Source organism: Aptenodytes forsteri, unplaced genomic scaffold (assembly GCF_000699145.1).
Source record: "Aptenodytes forsteri isolate BGI_AS27 unplaced genomic scaffold, ASM69914v1 Scaffold252, whole genome shotgun sequence".
Classification (NCBI taxonomy): Eukaryota; Metazoa; Chordata; class Aves; order Sphenisciformes; family Spheniscidae; genus Aptenodytes; species Aptenodytes forsteri.
This window is the reverse complement of record NW_008794281.1, coordinates 1447516-1469955: the sequence shown is the minus strand read 5'-3', so window position 1 is coordinate 1469955 and position 22440 is coordinate 1447516. Positions and strand designations below refer to the sequence as shown.

At 41.4% G+C, this 22440-nt stretch overlaps 1 protein-coding gene across 2 annotated transcripts in view; it reads right to left on the bottom strand.

The window, feature by feature from the left end:
• Positions 1 to 19519, bottom strand: part of CTTN (cortactin) — a 25772-nt gene extending 6253 nt beyond the window's left edge. Inside the window, exons 1-12 of one of the 2 annotated variants that reach the window (XM_009286541.2) lie at positions 19372 to 19519; positions 18860 to 18933; positions 17334 to 17463; positions 13865 to 13975; positions 13110 to 13164; positions 12475 to 12585; positions 11498 to 11608; positions 10763 to 10873; positions 8940 to 9050; positions 7145 to 7200; positions 6019 to 6088; positions 5321 to 5469 (exon numbers count right to left, since the gene is read on the bottom strand). In XM_009286541.2, coding sequence (XP_009284816.2) covers positions 5321 to 5469; positions 6019 to 6088; positions 7145 to 7200; positions 8940 to 9050; positions 10763 to 10873; positions 11498 to 11608; positions 12475 to 12585; positions 13110 to 13164; positions 13865 to 13975; positions 17334 to 17463; positions 18860 to 18933; positions 19372 to 19515 — 1233 coding nt within the window. In that variant the 5' untranslated portion in view covers positions 19516 to 19519. The remainder of the gene's footprint in view (positions 1 to 5320; positions 5470 to 6018; positions 6089 to 7144; positions 7201 to 8939; positions 9051 to 10762; positions 10874 to 11497; positions 11609 to 12474; positions 12586 to 13109; positions 13165 to 13864; positions 13976 to 17333; positions 17464 to 18859; positions 18934 to 19371) is intronic. The other variant, XM_009286533.2, reaches the window with a different exon arrangement.
• Between the last annotated feature and the right edge of the window lie 2921 nt (positions 19520 to 22440).

The window sequence follows — 22440 nt, the reverse complement described above, 5'->3', positions numbered from 1 at the left end:
GGGAGTGGGAGGGTGTGGGGGGGGGGGGGGGGGAAGACATAACAGTTCAATGACTCATGAGAACCTGTGTTACTACATTTAAACTCTTCTGGAGACCTGTTTCCTCAGCAGGAGGAAACCTCAATGAAAAGCCGAAATGGGTAACAAAAGCCTAAATTCACCACCCTCCATCCACAGATCTTACTTATGAGCATATGATCACCCAAAATGAATGGCAAGAGAGCTAATGGAGAAGCTGAACTTCTTCCCCCACTCAGCCCAGACTACAAACCCATGCAACGGAAGGGCATACTAAGCAGAAAGCCTCACTACTTTGGCAAGATACATATGATCAGTCATCTCCTCCTCACTGGTTAAAAAAAATGGCTCCAACTGGGTTGGAATAGGAATAGTCTAACGGAGAGCCATTTGGCATCGGTAGCATGAAGTGGATTGTTTCAAGATTGAGGTGAGCAAGACAAACTGTTACACAGGTCAGACTGAGAGAACTGAAGAAGCCACTGAAAGGCAAAGGCGGCCCAGTACCAAATGCACAGGCCACACTGGGACAATGAGAGCCAACAGGATGATGTCCTGCCTTACCCTAACCACAGCGCTTGGCAGCAGAGGTAGCTGGAGAAACGCATGCACCAGTTCACTTGGCCAATCTCAGGGTCGTACCCAAGACCAAGCCTGGACACAAACCTTCTCTGAAAAAGAAGCATCAATACTTTGTGTCAGCTGCGCAACCTTTCAAAAAATTCACACGGCCACCAGAGCAGATTTCCCACTTCTCACTGAGGACTGCAAGACAGCTCATCTATCAGAGCTGAAGGACTGACGTGTGAATTTCAGAGAATCCTGTTCTCCCCACACCTATCGCTTAGAGCAACTGCTGCGTCGAGGGAACAGAGCATCTCTCCTAAACCGTATTATATATCACTCATAAGCAAAGCAGGAAAGCTCTGTCCTCCCAATGGACCAGATCTCCAAAGCACTGGCACATAGCTGCTGCTCCTTGTGAAAATGCAACTGTGGTGCAATGAAATCACACGGTATTTTAGAATATCCCTACTTGTACTTTAGAATACACTTGATATCCTTCTGCAATGAAATCACACGGTATTTTAGAATACACTGATATCCCTACTTGTCAAGACAGAGGGAACATAAAGGGCATGCCCCTGGAGACACAGCTGCCACCACGTGAAGTACCTCCTTGCATCTTGAGGAACGTCAACCTGCCTGTAGCAAAGCTGCAGAGCAAAAAACATACTGATCTTTTCTGTATTTTATGTATGAGGTATCAGAGTTGCCACATGCCCTAGAAGAGACACTTTCATGAGGTAGTTGCCCAAGAGGTGAAACACTGAGTTAAGGATAAAGTATCCTGGGATCCTGCAACAAGAGGACTCTTACCATCTGAGAGCTGGTAATTGCTCTGTGATAGAGTCAAGTTTTTTAATTCACAACATTCACTTTAAGACCCAGGCGTTCAAGGATGGACTGCACTGTTTACAGGGACTGGTCTTTTGTAGAATCCCCTAGAAACAACCAAATCAAAGTAAGGAACTAACAGTCCTCAGTTGAGGAGTGTTGCCTAGCAAGTACCCTCAGCATCTTGAAGATGACCTAAGAAGCTTCAGACAGGCTAACTGAGAAGTCCTAAAACCACCAGACACCTTGTCTGAGAACAAAGCAGAAGCAGTGATGATGGAATGGCGTTACTGCCAGGTGAAAATACGCACCTCAGAGAAAAAAATGAAAGAGCAGGATGAATGCTGAGAAAGTCTGTTTTCCTTTGGGACTGATACTTCTTAGCAATTCTCAGCAATAACTGGAAGCAAGGGCTGTCCAAAGTGATCTCATGGGTGCAGAATGGCCTTATTAACAACGCAACACTTGTGATACCCATCAACCTTTTTCATGGTTCTTCCTTATTTGGAGAACTGTAGAAGTATCTACTAAATTAAATCCTGCAAAGATAACAATGCTGCTTGCTGTAAGTCACAAGTCCTAACGCGATCCAGATCCAATGTGCTGACAGAGGAAAACAAGTGCCAAGAAGAGGGAGATCTCTTGAAGGAGGAATGAAGCTGCACTTTCAAGAGCAATGTACACCTCAAGGTTGTCCCTGGGTTGTGTCCAAAAAGAGTATTTGTTCCCGTTCTTCATCACCCCATGGAATAGACCCCAGAACTGGGGGACTACAGCTCTCTGACCAGAGTTGCAGTGTTGGTGGCAAGGACAGGGACAGGGGAGGATGAGGAGCGGAAAATCACTTTGTTAGGGAAACAACCACGTGCTAGACCTAGATACTGGTGATGCATAAGCTGAAACACACTGAAACATGCTGGGAACAGTGGACAGTAGCTCAGGAGCAGAGGACAGTCTGGCAATCGCTAGAGGAGCTATGGTGCTACCAGCTGAACAGCTACACCAGACGGAGGTGGTGACACATGCTGATAGCATTTTGCTGTGGCTCTGAGTGAGCACATGCTGAGGCATTCAACTTTTCTCAGCTGCAGAGCTCCCAGAGCAACTGTATGGACTGGATGCATTTCAGCTTTACCGCTCTGAGGAGAGGGGAACCAAGTGACCCTCCTCAAGGCAAACATTCAACTTTTCTCTGTGTGGCTCAGTGCTGGAGGCTGATGCCAATGCTGAGAATGACACAGAGCAGTCCAAGTTGACTAAGAGTGGCACCCTGGAGCAGGTACTGTCAAACAGAAAAGACTGAATTCTCAGCTTCAGCTCTTTATCTCTTCCTCTCCCAGCTTTAAGAGAGTGGCAGATGCTGTGTTGAAGGTGTAACACGTTTTTCTCTAGGACAGTAAAGAAACCCAAATAGTGGTTGGGGGAAGGTATTAGAAGTCCACGAAGTACACAGGAATGAAAGGCAGCATTGGAGGAAATCACACAAAGATGAACTCCCATTCATCTTGTGATACATGTATGCAGTGAACATATGCTCACAGTGTACATCTTGAAGCCGTAAGGCAAAAGAGTTCATAAGCTAAAAGAAAAAACAACAAAAAAAAGCAGCAATCACTTTAGATGGAGAGACTTGATTTATCCTATAAAGCTAGAATTTCCCAAATTTCAAATAGAACTCAAAAGGAAGTTAGCGGTTTTCAGAAATCGAACTATACACAAGATACATGAGCCATGCAGTTTCAGCACAGCAAAACTACAGAGCTATTTCAGAAGCAGCGCTGGCCTGCACCCCTGTGAACAGCAGAGTTGAGAAGCCAACCAATGAACCGGGCAGGGGAACTGATTTGGGTTAACTAGATGTTTTATTTGTGGGGTTAATTTTCCACTTTTGTGTGACTATACAGATGCTTTGCTGGCATAAGGTATAAGGTGGCTCGAGAGTGCTGCCGTTAGCAGCCATGCTGGTTTAGCCTAGTTAATGTGAAGTAACGTGCAGTTTCACTGCAGTGTATTTTTCTTAGTTTGGGAAGATCAGAGCTAGGTTACTGTAAGCCCACCATGCATTTAGTTTTTCATACTTGTAAAACAAATTATTTACACAAAGTCTAAATTTGTGATGAGTTAGACCGTACTGATGGAATGGGATGACCACCACACGCTGACATCCTGTAGCAGCATCCCTCTAAGGGGAAGCATCTACTACATCTGAGAAACCAGTCATTGGGTCTGCCCCATTTGCTGTTAGGCAAAGGACCGAACAGATCTGAGAAACCATCTGACAGTCTTTCCTGGATTCCAGTTGTCTCACAGAAGATGTTGAGACAAGCTCATATGCAAGAAGATTTATTAGTGGGGTCTGCAGCTGGTGGCGTACATTGGCTCTAACAATGAAAAATACTTTTTGCAGAAAATAAAAACAAAAGAGGCGGGGAGGGAGAGAGAGAGAGAGAGAGAGAGAAGAAAGAAGGAAAAGAGAGAGAGAGAGAGAGAGAAGAAAAAAGGAAGGAGGAAAACTGCCCCATAGCCAGCCAGGAAGAACAGTGATGAGGGTCCCAGACAAGCATTCTCCTCTGGGAGGGTCTCTTCAGCGTAGCAAGTGGCAATGATGAAGATGATGAGGATGACTGCTTTTCCTGTGCATCTCCTTGAGTACTATATATTTTTCATCAGGACCCGCTCAATCTCCCTACTGGTTATTCCTGCTTGGGACACTATTAGCACTAGTTGGAACATGCTATTTCAGCATCAGTGTTGCATGCTGGCTGGCTGTTAAGTCTCAGTGCACGTGTATGGTTAAGTAGCATTTATTCAGAATTTAAAAGACTACTATCTTTTTGTGTCCTATGTTTAGTCTCCTCTAGTATAAACTAGTATCTGCAAAACAAGAAGTGAAGAAGGGGAAAAGAGGGACTATTTTTATACCAGCATCAATTGCTTCCCACTCCCTGCCATAATATCAGAGTTTACAAGTGTGAGGCCCTGAAATCAGAATAACAGCATGGGACCACAAGAGGAACTGCCACAGAGGCTCTGGACAAACACTGCTACAGCAGCTTGCATGAAAGCTTACACAGCTGCAGACAGCAGGCCCTCAGGGCTGCTGATGATAAGGCATCTCAGGCATTGTGTAACAAAGCAAATGAACAAGACAGAAAGGACAAGTTACTATTAAGGCACTAGTCCTTCCATCTCAGCAGCACATTTTCACCAAATATGCAAATTTTATAAAGCAGATAAGATGTAGTTTCTGACTAAACATTTCCTGGAATTATTTTGCTTATGAATAACACAGAAATCACGAAGCTTTTAACCACGCCAATGCTAAAACTCATTTTCTTAATTCCCAAACTAAGATTCAGTTAACATTTGGAAGATTATTTCCCCTAATCTCATGGGCGCGTGCTATACCAACGGGTGATACCACCCCTCCATCTTCCACAATACTGATTCCAAAAAACCAGCATGGTATTAAATCTTCTTGAACAAGTATTCATATAGGAACTTTCAGGGACCACATGTCTCTCCCCTTATGAGCTCCTCCGTGCCCAAGGGAATCTGGTATTACCAAAAAGCAGAAGTACAGTAGGGAAAGGTCAGGCTGCAAAGATTAGTGGTCAAGACTAGCATACATATTTTGGGATAGGCTAAATAAAAAAACCTATATACTATTAAGTGTTGCCCTATCACCCTATCTGATGTCTGATATACATATGGTGCATGCTGATAGATGGCTGGAGTCGCAAACAGGTAAAGCACAGGTACAAACATGGGCAAACACACAAAAAGCTTTAAAGCCTAGCTGGAAAGAAGGAAAGTACCTTCTCTTAAAAGATTCTCTTTTCTCCCAACATTGCACTGAAACAGACTAGACACGCTGCTCAAATGGGATGTGAATCTTACTGACCTCCAGTTTCCTTCGAGCCTCCTCCTGTTCTTGTTTCTCCCTGGCCATTCTTTGTGCTCTCTCAGCTTCTGCCTTCCTTCGGTCTTCCTGCTCTTTTTCCTTGGCTAGGTTTTCAAAGTTAGCTCGGATGCTGCTTGTTTTATTAGCAACTGTAACATTCAAAAAAATTAGAGTCAAATGTTGTTGTTTAAGGTTCTGTATAAAGGTAGCCTGGAATGAGGTTTTGGTACAAATTTCTGTTAGGATTGAACATGTTTCTGCTTTTCTGCTCTCCAAGCTCACAGCCCATTCAGGAAAGTCCTTCTATCCTTCATTCTCCCTCTCCTCTTCCAAGTCCAAACCTCTTGTGCACCACACTTCTCTCATATAAAAACCTCCGCAACACTTCTCCCTCCTCTCCTTCATGGTACAGACTCCACCAAACCGCTCCCCTACTCAGTCTGTTCTCCAACTCTGATGCTTTTTATTCCCCCTTCCTCAACTCTGATGACCCTCAAGGAAAAAAAAACCAAACCAAAACCCAACAAACCGAAACAACCTCTGAAGGGAGGAGGGAGAGAGTAGTTGCAGTTGCTACAGACCTGCAAATACAGCAGCCCTCTAGATGATTCTTACTCAGCACTACTACATCAACAGTAATATCCTGAGCTTTTGAACATTATCACCTCCAAAGAAAGGATTTGGGGCCAATGCCTTACCAGCTTCTATTGGCTTGGTCTTCTGATAAGTTGATGCTGGTTTCTCAATATCTTCAAAAGTTGCTGCATTCTATCAGGAAGGAGAAAAAGAGTACATTTAAAAAACACAAATTCATTAAGACATTCAGACAGCTTCAATCTGTGACATTTTATTGTGATATTGCCCCTATGGCTTTTTTCAGAACACCAAAACAAAATCAGGAAGAATCAAAACTTGACAAATGGAATAATCCTTTCTGTAAGTCAAACTACGTAAGAATTAATCTTCAGGGACAGGTTTAAATACATTAAAATCCTATTAATTAAAAAAAAAAGTAGTTTATGAACAGATGACTCATCAGAACTAAAAATGACGCAATGTCCTAAAGTTTTATTGTGTAGCTGTTGCTGTTCTAATCCACATCGTGCAGGATTTCTACCAAGGTATAAGCATCCAGTTCCCTTAAGGAAGCAGACGTTGTTAAAACAGAGGGAGCATTTTGAGAACAGTATTCAAAATACGAGGGTTTTGTTTTGTTTTTTTTAAAAGCAAAAAAATCCTACACACTTTCAAACTCCTCTACTTTCTCACTTTTAAATGTCCTACATAAAGCTGAGAGTAAATTTATTCAGTAGGTAAATCTCAGTGAGGGCTTTTTTAATTTAAAAATGGAGAGGTAGAAAGGGGGTATCAGCTGCCCTATCTTTCACTGTTACAGAACACTAAAACAAATTCTCCTAAAGAGAATGTCCCTGGATAATCAAAGTGGGCAAAGAGAAGCAGTCCACCAAAAGGATATCCTCAAGATATAAGGCATTACTAGTTGTTAGAACATACGACTGAAATTGTGGAATTAATGGATTTTCTCATTCTTTCGTATAAATTTTGCTATTCTTTCATTTCCATGCTTCAGTTTTCCCTACTTAAATATATATACACTACACATATGCACACACATACATGTGTGTGTAAACTGGCATCAGCTCTGTGTGTATAAATTTGCTTTTTAAAGATTTAGAAAAGCACCGAACTCTACTGCTAGACTGGATAAGTATCCAGAAATAGAGCGCTGAACGCTACAGATCTAACCAGACTACTTTGCATCCCTACAGACTATTTAAGTCATGGTTCTTTTAAGCAACTTACCTTATCCATCCGATCTTTCTGTACACCATACTTCCCACCAAATCCTTTCGAATAATCTAAAAACAGGATAAAAAGGTTAGAGTAGGGAGTTTGTTGTCCCTCCCATCTTTCTGCCAAATGCAAACAGCCATTTCAAATGCAAATAGCCATTTCAGCTGCATGCAGAGATACAGTGACAGCCGCCAAAGAAAATGCAACTTGGTTTTTGATGCAGAAAGGATACATAACTGCAAGAGCCTTCAGGTACACCAGCAGATGACAGATTGTGGGCTACATGCATTCTTTGAGTAAACATTAAGCTGAGGACTGATAAGGTATCAAGCAAGGAATAAGGGATGAGCCCTTCTAATGCATCACTTCTGTAACACAGCCTTTCACAGCACCAATTCTTAGCCCTCTGCAGTAATCATATAACCTAAGCCATTTTGCTTTGCTCAAAGGAGCGATATCCAGTCTTCGGTGACCACAGAGGTGTTTTTTTCCTCTTTAACTTGGTAAATTCTATGAATGGCAGGAAAATATAACAAATTTCTTGTTCCAGTGGATTTGGTCGCGATACTCAACTGATGATCATTAAAGTAATGGGTAATAACTCCTGCTCTCTATAGGGAAAGGGGCAATTCCACAAGACAGCATGAGCCTGCAACAACTCACCACCACAGAAATGGGGTGGCCACGCTATTCCGTACCACCCCTGAGCTGCACACTCTTACTCTCACCTGATGCTGACTCTAGCACTTGTTATACTCCAAAATCAGTTTAACTCACTAGTGGCATTAACAAGAAAAACACCAAATCAACCCTAACAAGAGTAGCTTTCTGCTCTTTCTAGTGAGTTGTAATCAGAGAAATGTCTGACGAGCACCAGAGCCAGCTCAACAGAAGCAGCAAGAGTGTGTGGCTGGAAAAACACCTCTTTCTGGTGGTGGCAGTGAGCTGTAGGAACGTGCCCTTAGACTCTGTAGATGGACAGGCTTTCCTATATGTCCCTGGAATACAATTACTCCTTCTCCTCTCAGGCCCAAAACCACTTGGGTTCCCTAGCCAGCTATTTTAGTGTTTGTACTTGGGCTCTGCTAAGGCACATCTGACACTCTAAAAGTTTGAATTTGTGTCACTGTAGCACAGAAAAATATTGACTATCAGAATGAACAACCTCATTTTCTTCAGCTTTGTATGTATTTTCAGCCAGAATAAATATACTACACTTACATTTTCCTGATCCAGACTTCTCACTTTAAGATAACGGAAAACCAGGAATTCATGGTTTGTACCCCAACTATTTCACAATGAATAAAGAGAGCATTATAACAGTATTTGCTCACCCGAGAACCACAAACATTCCCTACTTCTTGTTTTAAAGACTACAATTGTTTTAAAATGATCTTGCCATAACCCATTGCTTGTTAATGGTTACATGCATGGTCCTTATCTGAATATTTTTCCAGGCAAAACTTCACATTTAGACTCTAAAACTGGTAAGCACGACGTCATTAACATCATACTAATAATACTAGACATACTAATGTTGCTATTATCACACTGTATGTATAGCTATTAACTAAATGCATAATGTTGTAGAGCTGTTAACTAAACATTGGATATCTGTTTCCTGAATACAGGCTTGCTTTATGTAACATTTTAAGAATAAAATGGAAGAACGTAGCTAGATCATGTAGGAATAGAAGCGCAAGAAAGTGTCTGCACATTACTAGCATCAATCTACTCAGACAACTATTTAAGACTGTGTGAGAAGTGGCTGCACTGTTAAGAAAGTAACAAGTGAAAACGGTGCCTTGTTGAGATTCATGCTTGGCTAGTTTCTCCTTGTAATCAAACCCCACAGCAGATGGGTCCTGCCTTTCTGTCTGTACACCAAATTTCCCTCCGAAACCACTCTTATAGTCTGAAAAAGCCACATGTAATAAGTTAAAATGAAGGGAGGAAAATAAAGAAGTTTAGTCAGAGACACTAAAAATAATTTTTCCAGTATTTCTCAATTACCAATAATTTTGGATGATGAAAAAAAAAAATCTCAATACACTTTTGTAAGAGCAAATTCAAAAGAAGTTTCCACTTGAGATTAAGAAGAGGTCAACATGATTTATCAGACCTAAGAACACCATTCTGAAGTCACAGAAAAAAGCACTTCTCAACATTTTTCATACATACTGCATAATGCACTTGCATTTGATCAACATTATGACACAAACACACACATAGCATGTTCACCAAAACTACACATAAAAGGATACAAGAGAATAAAATGAGCTTCCTCCATCAGCGTGGTTAATGTTTGTACACTACAGATCTGACTTTTAAAAAGCTGTTAAGATAGGGTCCAGAGACTACCTTTCAGATATTCCTACACAGCATTGTTTAAAGGGAGAAGGAATATTCCTGCTGCTGCACAGCTTGAGGAAAAAACTAAAAATAATTTTTGCGGTATTTCTCAATTACCAATAATTTTGGATGATGAAAAAAAAAAATCTCAATACACTTTTGTAAGAGCAAATTCAAAAGAAGTTTCCACTTGAGATTAAGAAGAGGTCAACATGATTTAAGAGACCTAAGAACACCATTCTGAAGTCACAGAAAAAAGCACTTCAACATTTTTTTCATACATACTGCATAATGCACTTGCATTTGATCAACATTATGACACAAACACACACATAGCATGTTCACCAAAACTACACATAAAAGGATACAAGAGAATAAAATGAGCTTCCTCCATCAGCGTGGTTAATGTTTGTACACTACAGATCTGACTTTTAAAAAGCTGTTAAGATAGGGTCCAGAGACTACCTTTCAGATATTCCTACACAGCATTGTTTAAAGGGAGAAGGAATATTCCTGCTGCTGCACAGCTTGAGGAAAAAAAAGCTCTCAGCTAAGAGCTATGACCATTCCCTACCGCTGCCTAAAACCAGCCATTTTAATATATGGTATAAAATGAGAGCACAAAAAAAAGGGCTTCAGGTAATCCTCTCACAACAAATCTGCTGGAGCATACAACAGAACAATATTCTGAGGATCGCTTTTAATTTCTTTAATTTAAAAAAAACATAATAATTAATTAAATTTCTTTAAGTTAAGAGTGGTGACAGGCAGAGGGCTTGGGAGCAATCGTTATTTTGCAACTTTTCTTCTGGGTACCAGTATTTCGTAGGAATAGGTACCTCATGGGCAATGAGAAAGGACAGCATTAGATATTAGATTTCCCCTGCATGAAAATAGGGGTATACATAACAGAAACCAGAAAAGGGAGATTATTTGTGGAAAGTACAAAGAAATTGCTAATTTGTGGTTTGCACAACTCAACTGAAAAAGGAAAAAAGTAATCCAGGCTACCTGCAGACTCATAAAGCTTCTCCATGGAGAACTACTCGCTACGTCTTAACTTTCAGGGACTCGGTATCAGATGCGTTAAACCTGCTTTGCAGACACCAGTACAACCAATACACAGCAACCGTCCAAACACAGAAAAAGGAGATTCCTGTCAGCTACTGTAAGGCTGTGGCCAACGATACCGGGGGAGGAGGGTTCACACAGGGAAGAGAAACGTCAAAATGAGGGAAGTCGGAAAGACTGGCAAAGAACTGTGAACTGATATACCTTTCTGGGATTCATGCAGCTGCACTTTCTCCTGGTGATCCCAGCCAAGCGCGCATTTGTCTTGTCTGTCTGTCTGCACTCCAAACTTGCCTCCAAACCCCTTTACATAATCTGTATGCATGAAGTTTCAGAAAACATTATTGCAGTTTATGACTGTAAACAGTATTTAATAAAAAAACCAGTAATATGTTATGGGATAAGCTGCCCTGTCATTAATGATACTATCTTTCACTCTTTTTTCCCCCGGCTACACTACCTCAACGGAGGGGAAGGATTCCCATTCAGTAACTCTAGGTTTCCCATTCAGTAACACGATGCAAGGAAGCACCACAAATCCAGTGAAGATTACAGCATACAAACTCGATAATATTTTGAGATTTGAAGAATCTGATGCACTTTTCACCTAAAGCCATATAACACACACATATATATATACGCAACGTAGGTATATAAATAATGAAGGGCTTGATGTTGCCTCTGAATACCATAGATCTGTGCAATTACATATTTATTTCAATAACATCAATAAAGATATAAGGTCCTTTGGAAATCAGATTGTGAAACTCAGGGACAGTTTACAATGCCTTCCTTTTCATTTAAGGGAAACAAAAATCTGCATACACAAAGGGCAAACGCACATTTACCCCCCCAAAAAAACCCCAAACAAAATATTTTTTCCCAGGCTTAAAAGGCTGATTGATTTGAACTAGTATTTTTAAATAAAATAATAAAAACCTTTCTGTGATTCATGTTTTTCCGTTTTGCCTTGATATTCAAAGCCAACAGCACTTTTGTCCACTTTGTCCTTGTCAACACCATATTTACCACCAAAGCCCTTGGAATAATCTAGAGATAAGAGTGAAGAATTTTGTTTGTAAGTGTTCAATAACAAAATATTGCCTTGAAAAATTGTGATAATCAGACCTGGTAACATTACATTACGTATTAAAAGAAGCACTGACATCCCCACTGAATCTTGATTCCAGACACTGAAGTCATAAATTCTTCAGAATACATTCTCTCAGGATAGAAAATAAAATAGCATTATATGTAGTTCAACTGCTGGGCGATATCAGCAATTCTGCTACTTGACTCCTTGATAAAATTCTTGAGACACTTAGAGCAAAGCGAACTTCAAAAACCATGTCAGCAACAGCCTGGATGCTTTTAAACAAACACCCCCTTCTTCTCTCTAGCATTTCTAGAGTGCAAACATTTCTTTGAGATAAACCGAAAACAGATGGCAAAAATGTCAAAATTTTTCAATAAAATGGTCGATTTTTGATCAAATATGCCTGGAAACCTGATTAGCAGCACAATATTAACTCTAAACATTACTAACTCTGATAAATGTTTTAATCTACAAACAGCTGATTCTTTTAGAAACGCTTGTCTGCTGTGGTTAAACTGCTACTCTCTCAGTACTTTAATCTACAGCTTTTCAAAAGAAGTTGCAAAAAACCTCCAGACAAACCTATGTGCCCTGCTACCAAAGTAATGGCAGTTGGATCATCACTTAAAACCAGTCAGAACCTATGTTTTAGGTTTCTTTTTCAGAAGTCAAAGTTTTCAGCAACATAACTTTTATTCAGTGTTAACTTTCAGCAGGTTAGGAGTGCGACAGATGTAAAAAATTAGTATTTTACAACACTGCCTATCATGAATGCCTACTACATCAGAGTATGAGCCTACCGACACGTGTGTCTACTCACCCTTCTGTGACTCGTGTTTCTCAGTTTTACCCTGGTAATCAAACCCCACTGCACTCTTGTCCACTCTGTCAGCCTGTACTCCGTATTTTCCACCAAAACCACTTGAGTAGTCTGCATTGAGAGTAAAGCACAATAAAAATGAAATTAAGAACCCTTTAATAGAAACATCATATCCTAGCAATTGAGGGGGGAAAAAAGTTATTTCAGAACTGAAATATCACTCTTTAGCACGCAAAATAAGTTTAACTTTAGACACAGAAAATAAGATGGGCAACAGTCCTATAGTTTATGATGGTTCCTCTTAAATCTACTCCCTATTTCCACTAGGATGCAATACAGCAAAGAACAACTCCCAGTCTTTCTAAAATGTCCTTGAACCTCACTTCTAAAAAAAAAGTAAGACTTATGATGACAGGCTAGTTCCTTGTCTTAAAACCTCATAAACTCGTGCAATTGCTTTGAAATTCATTTTCTCATCTTCTCTTCTACCCAAACCCCTCAACATTTGATTCACTGAGAACATCATGTTGAGGCCTCACTAAACAAGGTCTTTTACAAACAGTAAAAGAATAGAGATCTATTCTCCTATTTATAAAAAACGTGTGTCTACAGAGGCGACCACCTCACCACTTTACCTTTTTGGGAGGCATGCTTCTCAGTTTTCCCCTGATATTCAAACCCAACAGCTGACTGGAAGAGAAAAATGCATGTGTGACAAAGAGTTAAATATTAGTAGAAAAACCGCGTGCACTTCAGTGGACAAACAGCACAGAAAGTTCCTGTGTCTTTCCATACTGCTCTGACCTTCTTGATCTGGAGCATAAATACCTACTTAACTTATAGGCCATATTCATTTACATGATAATTTAGGACATGTATTCATGGCAAGGGTTTTTGTCACCCCTTGCCAAAGCAAACTGTACTAGCAACATACTCTAGTCTTGCCAGGTTCAGCAATTCAGTACAATAGGAATTCAGCATTTCCATGCAGGGGTTGTTAAACACTCTTGGAACGGGATGCCAATTATCCTGCCCAGTAGCTCATGTTGCAGTACAGGACAAACCATCCCCAAATCCCTCCTCCTTCTGTAGCATTCATGCTCATTTTATCCTCATCAAAGAACACAGCCTGGCTAAAAGGCATATTTTAACATCTCTTTTCAGTTTTCGTTTCAACTCATCTCAATTTCACATAAGGGCTTTTTTACGTTTTCCTTTAAACAGAAATTTATCTCCCTAACAGTCGGTGTTAGTTTACTGCTAAACTTTGAATACAGCAGGAAGAGCTGACCACACCAGCATTTTAAGGTATCGGAATTTTTCAGCTTTACGTACAAAATGATAAACACAACCACACTGAGTAGCTGCAGTACGAGATGAGATTGCTTACCTGGTCAACTCTATCGGTTTGTACTCCAAACTTGCCACCAAACCCTTTCACCGAATCCACTTGGGAGCAATGCTTAGAAAGCTTGGATTGATATTCATGTCCAACAGCTGACTAAAAGAAATTGGAAAGTTCAAAAACAGGCAGCAGTTCTATACAATTCTGTATGTAAGAGAAAACACTGCACCAAGTAACTTCAGGATAAGCTTCGTTACAAAGATGCATCACTGCCACTCTTCCCGTTGAAAATAACTTCCCTGGAAACGGCTACTCACTTGAGAAGTCTTGCACAAGACTGTCACCGTGCTACCAATACAGCCTAGGCAAGGGAAGTGCCAAGAAAGAGCCTGACAGCAATGGCTGTATTTTATGAAGACTGTCTTACACTCTGGATTTTTACTTCAAAACCACAGGAATGAAAACAAGAAAGATACAGATGGAATCTTGATGGTGTTCATGCAGAATTTAAAATAAGGATTAGTTCCAGATAAAATACACAGCCTTGTATTTAGGCACATAGCTACAGTTCTGTTTTAGCTGATATTAGACTGCAAGCAAATACAACTACAGCTAGGTTTTTCACTGACATTCTTGTAGGGAGGCACTCTGATCTTCTGCATAAATCAAAATTAGGCATCTTCTCTCTATACCTTCTCCTCACTTGCAAAATGGCATGGCAACATGAAGCGGTGCATCCACACCAAGACAGAGCTCTCCGTGCTAAAGGCATCCCAGCCCCGCAGTCTCCCATTTGAGCCTGTCCCTGGAACTCGAGCTGAACACAGCAAGCCGAGGCGCAGTTACTGTGACTGGCTTCAGGTAAGACACAAGGATATGCGATTACACACCTGAAAGTATATCCAGACAGCGTTTGATAGTGTTACGTTAATCTAGTGCTAGGATACCCTCCTAGATCCTGGAATCGATGCTAGAGCCTAGCACCTTGAGGGGTGCCACATAACATAGCCAAAAAATGTTTTTTTCTTGTCCAGTGCCAAAACTGAGCGCTGGCCAGAGCAACTTGCAATTTGCCACTTTGAGTCTGTTGCTCAAATGCATACAAATCCTGTCAGAGGCAGAAAGAGAAGACCTCATAACCTGCTGCACACAGCCGTGTCCGGAGTGAGAGGCTGCTCCCTGCGACAGGCACCTCTCCTGGCTCAACACCACCACCCGCCCCGTGCAGCACCCCCGCAGGTCCCAGCACCGGTCCCCGTGCACGGGGCAGTCGGCATCTGGGGCTGCAGCAGAGCACCCTCCAAGCAGCTGCCCCAAGCTCTGACCTTTAAGGAACGAGAAACTGCTTATCTTGTACCCGTATCAGACAGCTGGACCAAGGTGAATTAATTTGAGGACACAAGGTGTCTAGAAACGTAAGTAACTTGGCTTTTACAGTATTTGCTGCTTTTTTTTTGCTTTTTTTTTTTTTCTTAACACGGGTGCTGGGGTGGAACATTCCCAGCACTTAAGAAAGCGAAACGTTACCGCACGTAATGGTTGAAGTCATTGCCAGGTAACAGAACAAGGATGTCAGTAATAGGACACCACCTCAACTTATAAGCGATATAAAAGCTCCTTTCTTTTCCTGACTGAAACAGTCATATTCTTGTTCATTTTGCAGGTGTTCTGTAGTACAGTAACTGTTAAATGTGACAGAAAAGGCTCCCACCTCCCTTTCTTCTTCCCATTACATTTATGGAAGACGTGAAGCTCTGAAAATCCCAGGTTTTATGTGGTTTTACGTGGTCCCTCTTTTGTTATACCAATTGAGGTAGGTAAGGTTTAAGCACGTTGTTTTCTTTACGTGGTACCAGAACTTTCTGCATTTCATCAAATACCAAGCACTACAACATACCCCTTTTTAGAAAAGACTTAGAAAAAGATTTTTCTTGGAAATCTGTATTTCAGAGTAAATTGCCCTCATAACTCCTCAGCACAATACTCTGCTACAATTTAAAGCAGTTATGGAGGTCTGGCGTATAGAATGATGTAACTGTTCATTTTAAGTCAGCATCAAGGTTTTGTCCTAAACGCAGCAAAAACCTGCCCCATCGACAACACGGCACTGTAACGCTCATTTCCCTCCGGTGAGTCAAGCCTCAATACTAGCACACCTGCACAGAGCCACAGATACCTGTGAAGGAGAGCTCTCAATGATTAGGTTTTAGAACTACAGTTATAAGGAAGAAAGCTTTATTAAAAAAATAAGTGATGAACGTCTCCTGCCACCAATATCACTCAGATGGGCACGACCATCACGTTTTTGCTGATGATTAATTCTGGCCTACAGGAAACAGCACTCGCTTTTGTTTCTTTCTTTTTTCCCATGGACACAGGTGAGGGATAAACCACTGACACCAGAGAGCTACGCAGCTGCGGAACAGGCCTAATGGTTGAATCTGCTCAGCAATTCCTTTCCCAGATTCAAAGGTTAGGTTAGCCTATTTCAAAAGCCCGTTGAGAATTATACAGCAATTTACTCTGGAATACAGGAATCCAGCAAAAATTTAAGGCTGTCAAATTACCAGAAACCCAGAAAGTAAATAAAGTAAGAAAATAAAATCATTCTTATTCAGGAAACAGTTTGGCTCTTATTTTAACAGAGTACATGGAAGAAACTAGCCAGAAGTTGATATGCCTGTCTAATTATCAAATGGCTAATGGAATTACCTTAAGAATCATCACTATTTTTGTTTATAGAGCGTAACTTAAAATAGCCATCAAGTCCTTATGTAAAACATTACCATTTGACTGAAGTACAATGATTTTTTAAATACTTGGATTACTTGTCACTGTTCACAGTTTGCCACTGTTTAAGAGAGCTGCCCTCTAACTTAGAAGAAGCAGCACACAGCACATCCTTTTCTTGGTTCTTTGGCAACCTCTATATGCATAGAAGAGCTGGCACAGCATTGAAATAAAAAAAATACTGGATTTATTCATGCATGAAGTACTTCCTTAATTGAGAAATGTACTTTCAGAAACTTGAATCTTGACTCCAGGGGAATCCACCCAGGACATAAGCAAGTCGACTTGCTCTAAAGACAGAGCATGCATCAAACAAAAACATGTGGGGCCATTGCACATCCCAGAACTTCTCCTCATCATTCACAGATTCCTAATTTGCCACCTGAAATACTTGCTCCTGATGCTTCAAGTGCTTTAGTTCACCACTTTCTGTAGGAGCATCTTGATTTAATCAGGGAACAGAGCACGATGGCCTGACAGATTTGGGTAGCAGTGGTTACAAGTGTTCTTGTTAGAGCACTGTAAGAGCGATGCTTCTGCCCTCAAAATGAGCCACCGCTGTACATAGCTTATGACATGATCTGAGCTTCTACATCTCCAAACCTAGCAAAGTTGGAACAACTTTGCACCTTCAACAAGCTTAACTCACATAAATAATTGTGCTGGCCACCGGCAAGGCAAGGCAAGGCTTATAATATCATCCCAGGGAAGCATTCATACTTACTTTATCCATGCGATCTTGTTCAACGCCAAATTTCCCTCCATAGCCATGGGAAGCTTTTGGTCCTGTTTCAAGCTCCTTCTCTTTGAGGTTCTGGTGTTCCTGGAATACGTTCTCTCTCAGCTGATGAATACTTTAAAGACAGATAATTAAGCAGCAAGTTTTACTAACAAAGTTTGAGAAGATAACTTCAAAAAGATGCAAAATAAAAAGATGATAAAAATATCATCTTAATTAAAAGTTGGACAACTTGTATTTTTCAAGCCCTTTCCATTTTTTCAGTGCACAGAGCACTTCATCGTATTCTGAGAAACAGAATTTATTCCACTGCAAAACATTGTCTGAAAAAAAAAAACAACAACCAAACCCAAAATGAAAGCGTTGGTTTTAAGACTAACATGGAAGGGTATTTTGCTATTTGAACAATCAATTACCTAGAATTTATATGTGCGTGAAACGTATTTTCTTCTCATATCCTAATTTAAGTTCTTTCCGATGCTTTTTATTTAGATGGCAACTTTTCAGAATAGGGATCATCTCTTATCATACAGTCCCTATGGTAACGGGACTCTAATTCTAACTGAGCATTTTGGACGCAACTGTAACGCAAAATAAGGATGCAAGGAGACATGCACCTCCTCTCCCCCAGGTGTTCCCTTGCAATATGCAGGAACTGAACTTACGGTAGTGCAGGCTACATACAAGAAGGACAAACCAAGATGGTCATCTGTACCTTAAAACACTTCCCACCTGAGTTTAAAGCTTCCTCGGGCGTAATTCAGCCAGTAGGCGTCCCCACTGCACTCCAAATAGGGCAGAATAAAATTGATCCCTGAAGTAAGCCACATAGTTCAGTCTCTCTCCGTTTGCAACACTGATGACATTTATTCTTAGCTTTATACCACGAGGGTTGATGCCCCAGAAATACACAAGCAAAACCAAAATGAACATCACAATCACAGATTTCCTAAAACTGCTTTAAAGTTAAGTCTTAAGACACTTTTTGTAAGAAATACAAGATTCAGAAGATGGATCATTTCTGTCTCACACAGCCCTCCGTGATGCATTCATTTGCTTTTCTGCCAGAGGGCTCAATTTGTTACTTTGCCAGAATTTTTATGAGTTTGGTAGCAGTTTTCTAAACAAAGCCTAAGAATTAAGGGACCAAATGCATCCTTAAAGTACCAAATTGGAGCTGCTCAGATCACCCAACACAAACTTTTCCCCTGGCCGTATCGGCTCTTGCACCAAAACAGAACAAAGAAGCTTTCCAGACACAAAGAGGCAGGAAAAATAACATTTCTACTTACAAAGAAAGATTTAAGAGTCCCTACGCCATATTTCTGATCTTAATTTCAGATCTGAAGATACTGACATATTTGAAAGACCAGCAATCTGGCAAATAATCAATCTTCTATGGAGACTCTTGTTTTAATTATGAAGACACAAGTAACTGAGAACATGAGTTGGTTATTAAAAGTCGCCTAGGATTGTGACTATTAATAAATTTAAAAAGAGAACTGCTTTACTTGATGTGCTCTTGATGGCCGGATCCTTTCACAGTTTTAGCTCCCCAGCGCTGTTCTTTCTCACTCACATCATTCTGCGAAGGACACACATAAAAAGAGTTAAAAACCCAAAGACATTACTAGTTATCTGCACTTTAGAGTTGACAGCAAAAGCCTTCAGCCATCGGCGAGGTCAGAAGAGTTAAAAAAGCAGTTAAGACCACGTTCACTTCTCTTCTGCTGTGAGCCCTGTGCTTTGTCCACTGCTGAAATGCAGGGAGCAACACAGTCAGCCCCAAGAAGCTGCTGCTTCTTGACGCAGAACTCTTCCGTACAGACTTCCCTGCAGCACCCAGCCAAGACAAGGTAATTTTGTTAATCACTCACAGGCACAACCCCCTAATTCTCCCTCCTTCCAGGAACACACTCCTGTCAGTTTATTTTGTGGAGACATAGCCTCCGCCCTGAAGAATTACTCTTTAACGTGTTACATAACACACTTCTGCTGAGTCGACAAAATTCGAAAGCCGTACCACAAAATCAGGATCCGTCTCCCAGTCATCGGCTCCGTCATCCTGATTGACAGAAATGGTGTGGCCTGCAGTAGCCTTCCACATCTGCAACACCATCAGAAGAAGCACTGTCACACTCCAGTTACATGGCAACTCATTGTACATTATGTATAAGCTGATGGAGACGCAAACCAAAATTCCCAATAAAGTATGTTATTTAACCACATAAACAGAAGCTATATTTGCAGGGAAAGCAGATTTGACCGTTGGCTCTCAGGCTGCCTTCTCAAGCTGGTTTGAAAACCCCTTTTAGTTTTCCTATTGGCCCTGCAAAAAGGTTAGGAGCAATCGCTGACACGATTTCAAAGCGAACAAGGAAGTCTTTCCTTGCCCAAATTAAAATGCGTCTTTTCTTCATTCACTGCACTGAAAGGCTTCTCTTCAAACAGGTCTCCAAACCAACATCCACTTCTGAAGACTGCTGCTAATCCTAGATCCCGGGCATACATTTAAGGCATAAGAATAGTTGGGTTTTTCCCCCAGCCATTAGCAATCATGAGCATGATATTGTTCATTAGGCGGTATAATCTACGTTTCCTCTGTTGTGCAATGAGTTTCAGCGTTATGAAAGAAATCCAAACAACTGTAAGAATTTGCATGCAATCTAGACATTAGTCCACCTGCCTGCAACAACGGAGTACCAGAGTTACTGCGTTTCTCAGCTAATCCCTTGTGAAATACATACGCAAACTCAAGCGTCTTATCTGACTTTCAGGAGAAACAGAGGGCGAGTGCTGGAGTACTGACAGCAGGAAGCAAAACTCATAAAAAGGCAAGCAATAACATCTAGAAACAACATCCAACGCTTTTAAGCGGCTAATGATTTTGGGCATCTCACTTCGTGGAAACCTTATCCCCCGAGGAGTATCAAGTTGGACACTTTTAATTAACGCTTTGAAATGTGACTAGTGAGCAGAATACCTGACCGGCCTGGTGCTAGTGGCTGGATTTTATACCCTTTATTCTAGGTAAATCAAAACAAATAAATTCTAAAAAGCAAAGCAAAAACAACAAAAAAAGCTTTCTGTTCTCCCAGCTTTTTTAGGTACACGAGTCAGAGGAAGAATTTCTTTTCTTCATCACTAGAGTTCAGTTCTTTAACATACCATCGTCCTGTCCACTTACCTTTATCTTTCTAATTAAGAATAGATTATAAGGATGATTATCACGAACTACTTCATTCACAGAAGCACAATTGAGTAGGTGGACTGAAAACTCCTTTTTAATCGCATAACTAATAATCCGTAGCCAAAGTGCACAGGCAAAAAAACCACCGCTTGCTCTACAGCCTGACAGAATGAGCTGATGAGCCAGTTTTATGGAGCATTTCAGAAATTTCAGGACTGGTAACAAGAATGAGAGCAACTGAAAAACTGATAGTCAAACACCAAGGTAGCAAATGACAGAGTAGCCTAGAAGGAGGGTGCAAGAGCAGAGCAGATGACGTCCTGACAAAGGAACAGTACATTTCCCCTTATGCTTCTTCAGGTCTCCCATCTCCAAATTCCTATGGTAATTAAGGAACTAGCATTTGTTATATTACTTAATATCCAGAAAACTTGGGAGACGACATGTTTATAATACAAACCTTTAGAAGACTGGGATTTTATCATTCTCCTTAGAATATCCTGTCTAAAGCCTCCTCTCACGCGATCATGTCTCAGGTTCTCCTACTCTCTAGTTTGCCACGTGGCCTTCGCTAAAATCAAATCTCTCACCAAAAAAAAAAGTGTTGGAAAGCGGAACCGAACCAGGTCAATAATGAAACTCAACGTGGGGTCCAAGTTCTAACTTTGTAACCAAACACAAACCTATGGTCGCTCCTAAGAGGGATGGCTTGTATCCCTCCCTCCGTGCTCCACCATGCTGGTACGCTGTGCAAGTCGTTTAGAAATGGAATTCAGGTGACAAGAGCTGAAGTGGGGGTACATACCAGCGTGGTTACTCTATTATTTCGTGCAACACACAACTTTTTTCCCCAAATAGGTGGTTCAAGCATTCACTTGATTGTTTTGTGTTGCTTTGTGCATTCAACTGTGCTTGTGCATTTAAAAGAACAAAAGCTAGATCCTTAAGTCTAGATTTCTTTGCTTCCTCCTCAAACTCTCACGAACAATAACGAAGGAAAGAAGGATTTCACCTGCACACCCTTACAAAATCCAGAATCCACCACGTTTCTTCCTAAATTACGCACATAAACGCCAACATTTTTCCACACCTCAACCCTGCATTCTATAAAGTGAATTACAAAAGGGAGCAAAGCAGCCTAGTAACAAGGGATCTCAGGCAAGACCTCCGACTGCCGGTGGGGAGCAAACAGGAGTAAGCCCCGTTTCCACAGCAGCTTGCTATTCTAGCATCTCTTCCAAAGCAAACCACGGAGAAATATGATCTATTTATGAGTCACTGACTCACATGGTCAAATTTCTGAAGGAAAAAGAAAATGCTATGGTTCAAACGCAAACTGAGGCTAAATATACGCTTTGAATTTATCTGGCCAGCTCTGCTCTTCACCACTGTTATGACTAATCAGCAGTCACAGCATCCTACCCAGCACCTTTAGCGGCACCCTCGGGAACTCCCCTCTTCCCCAGGGCCTACCGACAAACTCCCGGAAGGAACAGAGGGGGATACCAAGGCTTTAAGCCTAGACACAGCACTACAGGAGAAGAGAACCAAGCAGCAGCTCCAGGCCTGTGCCAAGGCTCGACGGGCGCACCGCACGCTCATCCCGGCCCTGCTACCTACTGGGGACCCGCAGCCTGCCCCGGCAGCCTCCCGTTCCCCCCGGCAGCACCGTCAGGGCACCAGAGGTAAAGAAAAAGACGTTCAGGGAGACTCCTCTCTTCTCTGAGCGCACGATGATCTCTCTCAGGCCCGACCTTCGCAGGCCATAGCGCGGCTCACCCCGTCTTCCCCTCATCGCCGCTGCCTTCTCCAAGCCCCCCGAGAGTCCCACCGCAGGCGCTTTTTCTTCTCACAAGTTACCAGCTCTGCGGCCTTTGAGCTACGGGCAGCTTTAGAGCGTTT